This window comes from Pseudorca crassidens, chromosome 4, assembly GCF_039906515.1.
Source record: "Pseudorca crassidens isolate mPseCra1 chromosome 4, mPseCra1.hap1, whole genome shotgun sequence".
In the NCBI taxonomy this organism is placed as follows: domain Eukaryota; kingdom Metazoa; phylum Chordata; class Mammalia; order Artiodactyla; family Delphinidae; genus Pseudorca; species Pseudorca crassidens.
The window spans coordinates 75,625,157-75,639,375 of NC_090299.1; the positions used below are offsets into that span (position 1 = coordinate 75,625,157).

At 37.8% G+C, this 14,219-nt stretch overlaps 2 protein-coding genes across 3 annotated transcripts in view; one reads left to right on the forward strand and one right to left on the reverse strand.

Moving 5' to 3' along the window:
* The window catches only part of SPMAP2L (sperm microtubule associated protein 2 like), a 60,534-nt gene extending 46,507 nt beyond the window's left edge, over positions 1–14,027 (forward strand). The window contains exons 7-11 of one of the 2 annotated variants that reach the window (XM_067736127.1): positions 7,557–7,688; positions 9,589–9,764; positions 11,395–12,111; positions 12,754–12,953; positions 13,109–14,027. In XM_067736127.1, the coding sequence (XP_067592228.1) occupies positions 7,557–7,688; positions 9,589–9,764; positions 11,395–11,509 (423 nt within the window). In that variant the 3' untranslated portion in view covers positions 11,510–12,111; positions 12,754–12,953; positions 13,109–14,027. The remainder of the gene's footprint in view (positions 1–7,556; positions 7,689–9,588; positions 9,765–11,394; positions 12,112–12,753; positions 12,954–13,108) is intronic. The other variant, XM_067736128.1, reaches the window with a different exon arrangement.
* HOPX (HOP homeobox) overlaps positions 1–14,219 on the reverse strand; it is a 66,337-nt gene that overhangs the window by 3,445 nt on the left and 48,673 nt on the right. The window lies entirely within an intron of this gene.

Here is a 14,219-nt window from a genome sequence, read left to right on the forward strand (position 1 = left end):
TTATTAAGACAAAGTATTAATTCTATGATTTTGATTTTCTTAGATTTTTGACAGTTAATTCTAAATCTTCTCAGAGTTTAAAAATAACACACACTCACAAAAGAAATCAAGTTACTATTACAGGTACCTGAGGTTACTTGCCACCAGAGACTTTGTATGGGTACACTGTAGGAAGTCCTTTTACCTCTATGAATGTCATACCAAGTCTCTTTTTTTTTTTTTTTTCGGTACGCGGGCCTCTCACTGTTGTGGCCTCTCCCGTTGTGGAGCACAGGCTCTGGACGCGCAGGCTCAGCGGCCATGGCTCACGGGCCCAGCCGCTCCGCGGCATGTGGGATCTTCCCGGACCAGGGCACGAACCCATGTCCCCTGCATTGGCAGGCAGATTCTCAACCACTGCGCCACCAGGGAATCCCCCCAAGTCTCTTTTTATAATAGCTGTTAGGACTACAAAACTTAAAAAGAAAGGGGTTGGTTTCATAGCTCACTTAATCCATAACTATTTTAATGAGATCTATTTTATTATAAAATTAATATTTTGTAAAATAAATAATTAATATATTATGTGCAGTAAAAAAAAGGCAGCCCAAATAATGCAAGTGAATATGTAAATAAAAATCACTTTTGTTGTAACACATTTTCGGACTTTATGTGAATCACCTCAAAAATGTTCATACCCTTGATTCAGTCATTTTACTTCTAGAATTTTTATTCTCAGAAAATAATCAAGATTGAGAATGATGGGGGAGAGACATGTTGGTATAATGACCTCATGGATTAGGAGAAATTTCATTTCTCCGATTATTAATAAAGTCACATCGTTCTCTACATTTATTTGCCATGTGTATTTTCCTTTTCTAAATTTGTCTGTTCATGGCTTTATTTTTCTACTGGTCTGTTCATTTTTTATTGATTCACAAAATTCTTTACATCTTAGGGATATTAATCCTTCATCTGTTATATATGATGTGCATATTTTTCCCAGCTTGTAACTTGAAAGTTTGGGGTTATAATTTATATAATAATAATATATATAATATACTAAAATTATAATATATGTATAAAATTTTAAATGTATGGATCTTATATAGTTTAATAAGCTTTTAACAAATATATATACCCATTCATTAACCACCATAATCAAGATACAAGAATAAGTATTATTCTTGACTGAGAAGCCCAAATGATCTTTTCTCTTTATTTTGTTAATGTGCATACTTCTGTGCGTAGTTGCTTAGAGTTGGTTTTTTGGTTTTGTTTTGTTTTGCTTTTGCGGCATGTGGGCCTCTCACTGTTGTGGCCTCTCCCGTTGCGGAGCACAGGCTCCGGACGCGCAGGCTCAGTGGCCATGGCTCACGGGCCCCTCCGCTCCGCAGCATGTGGGATCTTGCCGGACCGGGGCATGAACCCGTGTCCCCTCGGACTCTCAACCACTGCACCACCAGGAAAGCCCAGACATTATGAATTTGATTTCCTAATATTTTAGTGAGGAACTTTGCATCTATGTTCATGATGGATAGTGATCTATAGTTAAAAATATATCTGTTGAGTTTTGGAATTAGGGTTATGTTGGTCTTGTAAAATGAGTTGAGAAGTATTTCTTGCTTTTTTATTCTCTGTATATTTTGTAAGATTCATGTTATTTCTTCCTTAAATATTTGAGATAATTTACCCTTAAATCAATCTGGGCTTAGTGTTTTCTTTATGGGGAGGTTTTTAATTATGAATTAAATTTCTTCAGGTATTCCTTTAGGGTATAGGTCAAATCAGATTTTTTATTTCTTCTTGTGTCTGTTTTGTATTTTAAAAGAATTTGTCCATTCTTCTATGTTGAATTTATTTGCATAAAGTTTTTAATGGTAATATATATATTTTTCTCTTTAAGAGCTTTAAGATATATAGTGGTGACGCTTTAATTCCTGTTTGTTAATTTGTTTTCTCTTTTTATTTCTTGATCAGACCTGCTAGGGATTAACAAATTAGCTTTATTAATCTTTCCAAAGAGTCAACTTTTGTATTTGTTTATTTTTTTCTCAACTGTTTTTAAGAATTTCTTTTACCATTTCTTATAGAGTGGATCATTCAGTTTTTGTTACTCTGGAAATGTTCTTATTTTATTTTTATTTGTAAAGGATATGTTTGTTGGATATGCAAACATATTTTAGGTTGATAACGCTTTAGAGTATCTTTTCATGATCTTCTGGCCTCCATGGTTTCTGGTGAGATGCCAGCTAAAATTATAATTTTTACTCTATATTTAATGTGTCTTTTTCCTTTGGCTATTTTAAGATTTTCTCTTTATCTTTGGTTTTTAGCAGTATGGCTAAATTTGCCTACATATAGTTTTCTTGGTATTTGTCCTACCTGTGGTTCCCTGAAATTCAAGGATTTGTGGGATGTTGCTTTCAATCAAATTTTTCAATAGTTCTGCTATCATTTATTCAGACTTTTTTTCTGTGTCATTCTTTCTCTGAGGCCTCTAGTTATACCTGTGCTATATCATCATATTCTATACCATAGATCACTGAGGTTGTTTTATTTTTTTTCAATATTTTTCTCTATATGCTTTATTTTAAATAATTTATATTCACCTCTACTCAATGGCATCAGTTCTTTTTACCACAATGAACAATCTTCTGTTAATCTCATCCAATGGATTTTTAATTTAGATGCTGTGTTTTTCAGTTCTTGGATTTCCATTTGGTTTTTCAAAAATATATATAATTTACATATTTCTCTTGGACCTTTAATCTCTTCACTCATTGTATCCATCTTCGGACCCCATTCAAGTTTCACTTATTTTTCCTCTATAATATCCTGTATAGAGGAATAATCCAGTTCAAAATCATGTGTTGTCAGGTATCTTTAGTCTCCTTCAGTCTGGAATGGTTCTTCAATCGTTTTTTGCCTTGTTGACCTTGAACACTATTGAATATTACCATCCAGTTATTTTATAGAATAGCGGACAAACTGAATTTGTCTGAATGTTTCTTGTAATTAGGGTAAGATTATGAATCTTTGGTGTTTATTCATATACATACACACATTTTCATCTATATTTATTTCCATATCGATTTATATATGATTTTTCACCTTTACCTCCAATTCTGATCCAACACTACCGAGTTTATTCTTTTCCTCCCTTGCCTTATTTGTAATGCTTGTCTCTGAAAGTTAAAAACCTGGCTCCCATTACCCTTAATACATGTCCTCTCTGTGTATAATCATTCCATCTCTGCTGTCTTCTCTTTCTGCATATGGGCTCTTACACCCCGCACTATGCCACTCAGTCTCTGACACTTCATACTGGGAGGCCCCTTCCCAAAGCTCTGATCTCTTACTGGTATCTCTGATATCTCAATCCCTCTTACTTGGTCGACCCTTCTCTTGATGCTCTGGCCCTAACATCCTGCTATGGGCCACTGTGCCTTCTCTCTTCCCACCAGACTGAGACACCTACCTTGCTTTGCTCTCCCAAATGATCAGGAAGGGGTGAGGATGAACTGCTTTCCTTCTTTCAAGCGTCTTATCCTGTCTAGTTTCTGCCTACTTCTGATTTCTTTCCAGTGCCTTCAAAAAGTTCTGTTTTGTTTTGTTTTGTTTTCAATGTTTTATTCAGAGTCTCTAACTGTTATAGGTAAGAAGATTAGTTCAATACAAGCTACTCTGCTATTACTGGAAGCAGAACTTCTAATTTGCCTTTTAATTTTGTTTTGGTTATCTTGAGGTTAAAATTTTATGTGTGGTAAAACCCATAATCTTATTATTTTGAGGTTTCTTCCATTGCTTTATGATTAGAAAATTCTACCCCAAAAGAATTCAGAAAATCACCCCCAGTACTGTGCTTGTACTGGCTCACAAGAGCTGATGGTACACATCTCTTTCTAACTTTGCATTTAGTGAGATCCATCACCTTCATAGTTTGAAATTGACCATGGTGGGAATTTTTGCACCATAGAAATTGGCAAGCACTACAAATCAGTCTTTTTTCTCTGAGGAGCTAACTGTTAAACATTTACCTGCACACCACTGGTCACCTCTATTTTCCTGTACTATTTTTGTGGTTTCTTTTTATTTTTAAAGTAGATAATTCCTCAACTTATTTGAAGTATATTTCTATGTAAAATATGGGGTAAGAATCTGCTTCTCCCCCATGATTGCCCCAGCCTTTATTTGTTCACTGCCACAGTTATTATATACCACAATGTTATTTATACTAGGGCAACGGTTTTCAAAAATGTGACCCAGGTATGCATAAAGGTTTCCCAGAACCTTTTAAGTAATCTGCAAGTTCAAAATTATGCACAAGTAGAAGGTTCACTCAATGTGTAAGATAGGCAAATGGATTTTATGGTAATGGAGTATGAAAAGTTCCTTGACAGTTTCAGATTGTACATTGCAACTCTTATGGGGTTTTTTTGTTTTTTTTTTTTTGCGGTACACGGGCCTCTCACTGTTGTGGCCTCTCGCGTTGTGGAGCACAGGCCCCGGACGCCAGGCTCAACGGCCATGGCTCACGGGCCCAGCCACTCCGCGGCATGTGGGATCTTCCCGGACCGGGGCACGAACCTGTGTCCCCTGCATCGGCAGGCGGACTCTCAACCACTGCGCCACCAGGGAAGCCCGCAACTCTTATTTTTAAGAAACTACCCTTTGTCAAGTTTTATTTTAGTATCAAAGAAGAATATCCACAACTATCTGAAAAAGCTATTGAAATATATTCTTTTCCAGCTAGTACGGGGAACTGGATTTTCTTCATATACTTCAACCAAAAAACAGTGTCTTCTTAAACCAGATATTAAAGAGATTTGCAAAACTGTAAACATATCAGTCTTGTCACAATTTTTTTTGTTTTGGAAAATATAGTTCTTCGTCATAAAAAATATTTGTATTTCCATGTAATGGGTTCTTTTTACTTGAAATAATAAATGTTCTTAAATGTCTCAGTCTTTGGAAGCCCTCAGTCACTTTTTAAGAGGGTAAAGAATGTTACACATCAAATTTATACAATTAAAAAAAAGTGTAAATGGGCTCTAGACCAAAAAAATTGAGAACCACTGTATTAGATAATATTTCTGAATTCTCTATTTGGTTACACTGATCTATTTTTATGCAAGTATCATTTTGCTTAAATTATTGTAAATTTAAAAATATTTTAGGGCTTCCCTGGTGGCGCAGTGGTTAAGAATCTGCCTGCCAATGCAGGGGACACAGGTTCGAGCCCTGGTCTGGGAAGATCCCACATGCCACAGAGCAACTAAGCCTGTGTGCCACAACTACTGAGCCTGCACTCTAGAGCCCGGGAGCCACAACTACTGAAGCCTATGCACCTAGAGCCCATGCTCCACAACAAGAGAAGCCACTGCAATGAGAAGCCCGTGCACCGCAACGCAGAGTAGCCCCCACTCGCCACAACTAGAGAAAGCCCACGTGCAGCAACAAAGACCCAATGCAGCCAAAAATAAATAAATAAATTTATTTTAAATATATATATATATATATATATATATATATATATATATATATTGGAATAGGGTAGGTTATGTATACCCTTTTCTTCTTTTGGCCATACTTTCTTATTGTCCTTCTGGCTTCCCGCTTCAGTCTTTCTCCCACATGCCTGACAGATTAATCTCCAGCCCTGACCATGCTTCCTCTCCAGTGAAAAGATTTCATGGTTCTTCGCTAGCTGTGAGCAGTGCCCTCCACATCTAACCTAGTTTCAGATGTATTTGCAAGCCTGATCTCCCTGCCTGACCAGACACAATCTGCTCCATGCCTCCTTGCTTCTGTGTCCAGACTTTCCCTTCAATCTTCCTTCCTTCATTCTCCCTATCTTTTCTCCTCCCTCTACTTGTCAGAATCCGATCCTTCCTTCAAGGCCCAATTTAATATCTCTTTATCCATGAAAAGAGAATTCTTCTTGGATTCTCCCACATTTCCTCTGATATTCCTCAAAACTTTATTCTCTTTTATGGATATCAAATAATCAGTGATTTGCTTATAGGTTTATGATTCCTTCTAAGTTGAAAACTACTTTAAGGAAAGGTACTGGTTTATTATTCTTTGTTTTGTCTTACATAATATAATTAAGAGATATTTGTATAACGAATTAATGAATGATTGTTTTATTTCCTTTTTGATTGTAAGCCTTAATTGAAGGCACTGGTTGTCATATATTTTTTTGATTTTCCAAGAGGCTGATAGGGGACAAAGCTTTATTCATTGGAAATGCTTGATTAGTACTTCATGGTATTGTGTAGATAGATAGGACCTTTGTTTGAATCCCAGCTCTGCCACTTACAAACTATATAAAGTTAAATAAAATGCCAAACTTCACAATACCTTGGTTTCTCCATTAGTGAAATAGAAATAAAAATGATATGCAGGTGAGAAATAAATGAATTAATAGGTATAAAATACTGTCTGTGTTAGTATCATCATCGTCATCATTTTTATTTATTTATTTTTGACTGTGTTGGGTCTTCATTGCTGGGCACAGGCTTTCTCTAGTTGCAGTGAGCGGGGGCTACTCTCTGTTGCGGTGCACGGGCTTCTCATTGCAGTGGCTTCTCTTGTTGCAGAGCACAGGCTCTAGGCACGCGGGCTTCAGTAGTTGTGGCACGTGGGCTCAGTAGTTGTGGCTCGCAGGCTCTAGAGCACAGGCTCAGTAGTTGTGGCATACGGGCTTAGTTGCTCCGCAGCATGTGGGATCTTCTCGGACCAGGGCTCGAACCCGTGTCCCCTGCACTGGCAGGCAGCTTCTTAACCACTGCGCCACCAAGGAAGTCCATCGTCATCATTTTAAACAACATAAGAAGGGGTTTGGAACATACCTTGTGTGTTAATTTTCTACCCACAGTTAAAACCCTATTTCATTTGCAGTTATTGATTATATTCCCACCTCAAAGTTTTGTGGTAAGTTTTGAGTTTGGATATAAGTAATTTAAATAGAAGACGATGTAATTTGAACACATTTCCACAATTAAGGTAGTGAGGAGTGTCTTGGGGGACCAGTACAACATTGTCTATGGAGATATGGTTCTGTTCTGCCTTTCTTCCTCTTGTCTTTGGTTACTTTGTATTGTCCATTCCAATTAGAAGAGAGCTACTTAAATTCATTTTAAGCATGGGGATTTGTAATAATGTGAATTCCAATTTCCAAAGGGCAAGATAATTAAGAACAGAGCAGAGCTCTCCCCCTTATAGTGTTCTCATGTGATAGGGCTGAGCACTTCCCTCTTGGCTGAGTTTATTGTTCTAGTAATCAGCATTGCCATTTATCTCTTAGTCCATTTGTGTACTTGTCATTTTCTCCCCATCTTTAGTTTCACAGTAAGTTCCAAAAAATCTGGGTTGGAATTTATACAACCTAGTTTGAGAAGGATGGAAACTGATCCTTTCAGCTATGATCATAGGTTACTGCAGTATTCTCATCCTTTTTGCTGGATTTACTGAGAAGTCTGGTCCAGTGGTCAGATACTACTTTGTAACTTTGATTGCGATAGTGTTTATTGATTGATGCTTACAGGTACTGTTTTCTTTTTCTCCCCTAGACTAAAACCAAAATTGCGACGTCTGCCCTGACTGCTGTTGCAACTCCAAGAACTGTAGACCTTGCCTATCCAAGGATTAAGATAGAGGGTCTGTGCTTTGAAAGAGAAAGAATTGAAATGCCCATCCGTCCTGTAAGCCATCACTACCTTGGCATCCTTCAGCTCACTTTCTGTTTGTTCCTAGGGTGTTGTTTTGCTTCTATAGGGTATAGACCAAAGTCATTGGAAAAGAAAACCTTGAAAGAGTGGTCTGTGGCAGGAAGGAAGACCTAGCTGCAAGATATGGAGAGGGGCTGCAGGTAGAGGGTGAAGAGCATGGACTTTGGGGTCAGTAAGAGCTGGGTTCAAATTCCTGCCTCACCACTACTAGTTGTGTGATGTTGTAATAACCTTCCTGAGCGTTATTCGTTCAATAAGGATTTGAATCTCTACTGTGTGCCCAGCACCGTGCCCAGTGAACGAGATGGAAGGAGACAGAAAATAAATAAGGAAACAGATAAGATAATGTCAGGTAGTGGTAAGTGCTATGAAGAAAATAAAATGGAAAAAAATAAAAAATAAAATGGGAAATGAGTGACTATGGCTGGGGGTGGAGAATAAGCTTCTTTGCATACGGTAGTCAGGGAAAGCCTCTCTTAAAGAAGGGATATTTGAGCTGAAACCTGAATAATGAGAAGGAGTCAGCTAAGTGAAGATCTGAGAAGAGAATGTTCTAGTAGAGGGAAGAGCACATGACAAAGTCCTTAAGTAGGATAGCTTTGAAGTTGGGTGGAGCAAGGTGAGCAAGGGGATTGTGAAGATAACAGTTCCCAGTTTCAGGGCTGTTCGGACTTGTGATAATAGATAAGGCAGGTGCTCAGCACAGAGCCTGGCACGCTCAGTGGATTGTTCGGGGGTTTTAAAAAATCCTTTAAAAAAGTGATGCCATGGCACATAATCATACTCTGAGAACCCAAACTAATCTGTATCAGTGCAAATATAGAACATTTTCAGGGCTACTGAGTGGTGTTTGCTGTGGTCCTCATTCTTTTGAATGAGCACTTGAGAGAGGGAATAGTAGCTATATGTCATCTTTCCTATTTTACCAGTAAAGCAACATAATAGAAAGGCCTCCTGGCGGATGTGGTTTCCAAAGTAAGACCAAAGGGAGTTGATGAGTCAGTCAGTCAGAATATATTTATTCAGCACCAGTTATACAACAGAGCCTAGTCTAGCTTTTGGCAAACAAGTACTTCTCTCAAGCGGCTTATATTCTGGTGGGGAAAAACAGACAGTAAACATAACCAACAATGAAATAAATGAGCTAAGTCAGGTGTTGTTAAGTGCTATGAAGAAGATTAAATAAGTACTGTGGAAGAGGGTAGTTAGAAAGGCTGATATATCTTGGATGGTCAGGGAAGAACTCCTTGAGGATGTGATGTTTGAGTCTAGGGACTTGAATGACGAAGAGGCAGCCATGACAAGATTGAGAAAAGAGGGTTTCAAGCAGAACTAGTAAATGCAAAGGTCCTGAGGTGGAAAGAGCTGGGCCAGAGGGGCCTTGTGTGACTAGGGTCATAGTGATTGAGGTGGGGATGGGAGGAAGGTGAGGTTGGAGGAGGGTATAGTAGGCAGATCATGTAGGACCTTCTAGGCCACGGTAAGGAGCCTAGGTGTTATTCTTAGCAAAATGGAAAGCCACTGGAAGATTTTAAACACTGTGAGTGACATGATCTGGCTTGGGCCTTGGAAAGTACTTCCCTCATGAAGTTGTTACGGTGATTGCATGGGAATGATTTAGGCAGATCGCTGAGAGCACTGTCTAGCTCATGGAATACACTTGTTAAAATGCTCCTTCTCTCCCTCAGTAACTGCTGTGTGAAGGCTGGGTTGTGGAGGAGTGAGAATGGAAGCAGGGAGATCAGTTAGGAGAGTCTGTTACAGTAATCCAGGAGAGAAAGGATGGTGACTCGATTAGGGCTATAGTTGAAAATAGAGGGAGACGTGGTGAAATTTGAGGTATGTTTTTGTGTCGTTTTGTTTTCCACTATAGATATCCTGTGCTGCCTTGCTCGCCAAACCTAGCTCTCGAATACTAGCTCTAGCTAAGCCCAGGCCTCTTCATCAAGATTATTTACCTCCCCGGGATGCCTACTGGCCAGTATCTTGTGCTGCTATCCATTCCAAGATATCTCCCAGAATTCAAGAACTAGCTAATCCAAATACAAGGTATGTCAATCTGAGGCTAAGATGGGACAGGAAAGGCAGGGGGTGCTAGGGACAGGGAAAAGTTGACCTATTAAGTTCAGTGAAATGAATCATAGAAATAGTAAAAATTTTAAAAATCATCTTATTTGTTACATTTATTGTGACAAATCTATGGTCTTCTTACCATAAATATAAGGCGACAGTTAAAGGGTTAGTGGACTAGTATTGAACTTTAGACCTAGGAGACAACTCTGTAATTATGGATATGGGATTATTTATCTAACATATATTGATAAGGATTATTTATCTAACATATATTGATCTAATAAGTTGCGGAACAGAAACATAATATGTTGTAATTTGTGTAAGAAAAAAATACATATATGCCATATATTTGCTTACATATGCCTATACTATCTCACAGGAGTATGTAAGAAGCTAGTAACAATGGTTACTTTGGGGGCCTAGGGAGCCAGGATGGTAGGAAGACTTATTTTTCACTAAATAGGCTTTTGTATTTTTCAATGTTTTTGCATCATGTACATGTATGAACTATTTCAAATAAATCAGAAAATATATTCAACAAAGAAGAAATTGCCTCTAATTCCTACTCATTTTTTAGAAGACCTCTCAACTTGCCTGAACCTCAATTCATTTTGTTACCTTCAGGGGATAATACCTGATCCCCTTTTTAAAGCACCATCAAGAAAACCTAACTGAAAAAGTAGTAGTCTTGAGCTCAGGGAATAGGAAATGTGTTTGGTCTTATATAATAAAATATTTTTTAAAAATTTTTTAATTTTTATTTTATTTTTTTAATAAATTTATTTATTTATTTATTTTTGGTTGCCTTGGGTCTTTGTTGCTGTGCATGGGCTTTCTCTAGCTGCAGCGAGCAGGGGCTACTCTTCGTTGCGGTGCGCGGGCTTCTTATTGCGGTGGCTTCTCTTGTTGTGGAGCACGGGCTCTAGGCGCACGGGCTTCAGTAGTCGTGGCTCGCAGGCTCTAGAGCGCAGGCTCAGTAGTTGTGGTGCACGGGCTTAGTTGCTCTGTGGCATGTGGGATCTTCCCGGACCAGGGCTCAAACCCATGTCCCCTGCATTGTCAGGCGGATTCTTAACCACTGCACCACCAGGGAAGTCCAGATTTTTATAATGTGTTTTTCCTTAAAAAAAAAAGTTCAACATCAAATGAAATGACATTCATTTTCTGTACACTGACAAAGGAAAGTGAGGAGTAAGACCAAGTGCTCAAGAGTCTGTCCTGGTAGCAAGATTATTATTTGGTGGTTAAGGTATTAAGGATGAAAACTTCAAAAAATTGATTTCTTTAAGTTCACCAGTGGATTGTCTGGCTTGTTTTAACATTGTCAAATTATTGAGAAATTTCCAGAATTTACTTTCTATGGAAAGAGGAAAGCTTTCGGAATCTGACACATATACACATCTAGACTTGACCACAGGTCACTCTTACAACGTCCCTGAGCCTTCATTTCCTCATATGTATAGTGGAGGTCATGATACCTGTTTTATGTGGTGCTTAAGAAAATCAAAGAGATAATATAGTGCCTAACACATAGTGGATGCCTGAGAAATGTTAGTTCCCTTTTCTGTTCATCTTATTTTAGGTCAAATCCTTTTTTCCATTTCAGGACTCCTGTGCGTATTGTATATTACGATCCAGAAGTCTTTAAAGTCAAGCCAGCTGCTTTGAAAGCACAGTGTTCTCCGAGGATCCATGAGTTGGCACAACCTCTTACGCGTTAAGCACAGAAAGCCACATCAGTCAAACTCATTATGTTTCTAGAAGACATATTAGATGACTTAGTTCCCTTGTCTGGTACTGTCAGTTTATAGCCCCCACTCCCTCAAAGCACACGAGACCTCTAGGGAACACTACTGCTGCTGTTACCGGTAATCATGTCTTTAGCAGGTCTGGGGACTCCAGCATGCAATAAAAGAGAAAATGGTAGCCTGCCTTATTATCCTTACTATCTCCTCACGTGCATCTTGGCTGTCTCATTGCTCTGACTGACCTGAAGATACATTCTTCCTTATATTTGCTGGTTTTGCTTTTCTTTTCCCCGTGAGATCTGTGTTCTCCAGTAGCTGATCTCACCTCAGTGCCTTCTCTAATAAATCCTGAGAACTGAAATCATTCCTTGTGTTACTTTTCCAACGTCCCCTCATTACCAAGAAATAACACTGAAATGGTGAAGCCTTTGTGGCTAAGTCAAAATGCTTTATATAATCTGTAGATGAAATTGAGGGAGTACGTTACCTTAAATGATCACATCTCCACCAACTTCTGTTCCTTCACTCATGCTCAGTGTCATTTATCATGAATGACAGAAGAAGCTAAACATTTGGTAAGCATTATAATGCTTTGTCAGATTGCATCTGCCCAGAGTTTTTATTTCATTTGCTTTATTCTCTCCATGGATTAGTATTTTACAAAGTAAACTAACTTTTATGGCCTACCTAGATTTACATGAAAATGAACTTGTTTGAAAACCAGTTTTACAGATGAATGAGTTCTATCTCTAAGGCCTTTATGTTAAAGAGATAACTAGTGTCGTGGAGAGGCAATACCATACAATAGTTTTGGTTGGTTTTTGTTTTAGTTTTTTTTTTTTTTTTTTTAGGTAGGAAAAAAAGGTAGGTGTATTGATTAAAATGAAGCTAAATTCTTTTCCTAGCTCTAATGAAAATAAACAAGTCTAGAGCTATTGAATTTGAATCCAACAAACAGGAAGAGACAGTCACTTTTCACGGTCATTGCTTTTTGAGATAGGCCCGTGGTAGATTTGTCCATCCTTGGATTGCACAGCAAGTGTATTTTTTGTACTATTGGAATAAATCACCTAAATTGCCCAGATTGAACCTAGTATGTAAATTGATTACTGCAGGACAAAAAGTCCAACTGGAATTTGTCTGGGTCTAGAATAAGTCATGATATTTATAAAACCCAAGTACATTTCTGAGATACCTTCAATGTTTGTATGTTTCAGAACATGATGAAATGTATCCATTAAAAAGTACTCTGAAGAGATGGACCTCCAGCAAGGTGTCATGGGAGCTCCAGTGACCACACTCTCCAGTGAATGTTATTATTTTTTTAAATTAAAGCCTCTGGAAATGGCCCTTAGGACAAACAACAAATGAGGAAAAACATCTATTCAGGGATATCTATGAAAATTCAGTAAGAAAGGTGAGAGTCTGTGATATTCAAACTACATGTAAGCAGATTGTTTCTTGCCATGAATTACGGTTCTGTTTTTAAATTCAGATTTAAAAATTAATTTATAATTCAAATTAAATTATATTCACCTTTTGCCTATTTCCTCCCTTTGACTTGGATACAAGAATCTTAGAGCCTAATGAATGTAATGTTCAAACATGGTGAGCCCCTCAGCAAGTAAAATTCCTAGCATCACGACTAGTCATAGCAGGAAACCAAGCAATAACAGCTGCCACCATCATCACCTCCTCCGCCACCACCGCAGGAGATTGACAGCTCATCTGTGCCCCTCTTCTGCTTGGTTTCCGGTACTTTAATCTGAATTTATTTTTACTTGTTCCGTGGAGTGTATATGTGTGTGCATGTTCATAAACGTGTGTCTGTATTTGTCTTTATTACGTGTTTGCGTGTAAACTGAAAACTTCCTGAATCCGTTAAAGAAGTGGTTAAATTATAATTAAATAATCTCATTGAGGAATACTACAGAGGCCTGTGATTAACTACCAAAAGTTATAATAACTTCGCTAAGAAGCTCAAATGTCTTCTCACCCCTTTTAGCTGTCGAGTGTAATAGCTGTAAATGTCCACCTTTCTGCAGCTTTTATTCCCAGACTACTGTATTAACTGTCTCTGTTAAGCCTTGGAGTGATTTTCAGCTCCTTGTTAGGAGAAAGATGGAGAATGTTATTATTAGATTTGTGAAATTTAGGTAAGTTAAGATTGTTCATTTTGGAATATGCCATCAGTGAGACTATTCATGGTCTACCTAAACTATCGAAGGATTTTTTTTAAAGCCACTAGTTCAGGAAGGCCTGAAATTCCTCAGGACAAAAGATGAAGGTTAAAACTGTTTTTTTCTGCCTTACCTGATAATATTCCCTTCTTCCCTCCTCTGGTTCTCGAAAACAAAATGAAAGCTTAACTGAAAGTTCCCACTAGATAAGTTTAATTAAACAGCATTTTGTTATACTTGACTATCATTGTACCCCTAACTCAAGCATCTGAATAATTATTTTCTATTTTCATAACTCAGGTATAGACTAACTTCACATTGAATTAATCATTAAAGCAAAGCTCATTAAAATGCTGATATAAAATATTTGTTTTGATTTCTTGAACAGTAGGAAAAATTAAATATATTCATCTAAATATTCAAAAGAGAAGGTAGTGTTAAAATTTGTATGAAGAAAGGCAACTGACCTTAAAGTACCAAAATGAATACCTCTATTTAATAAA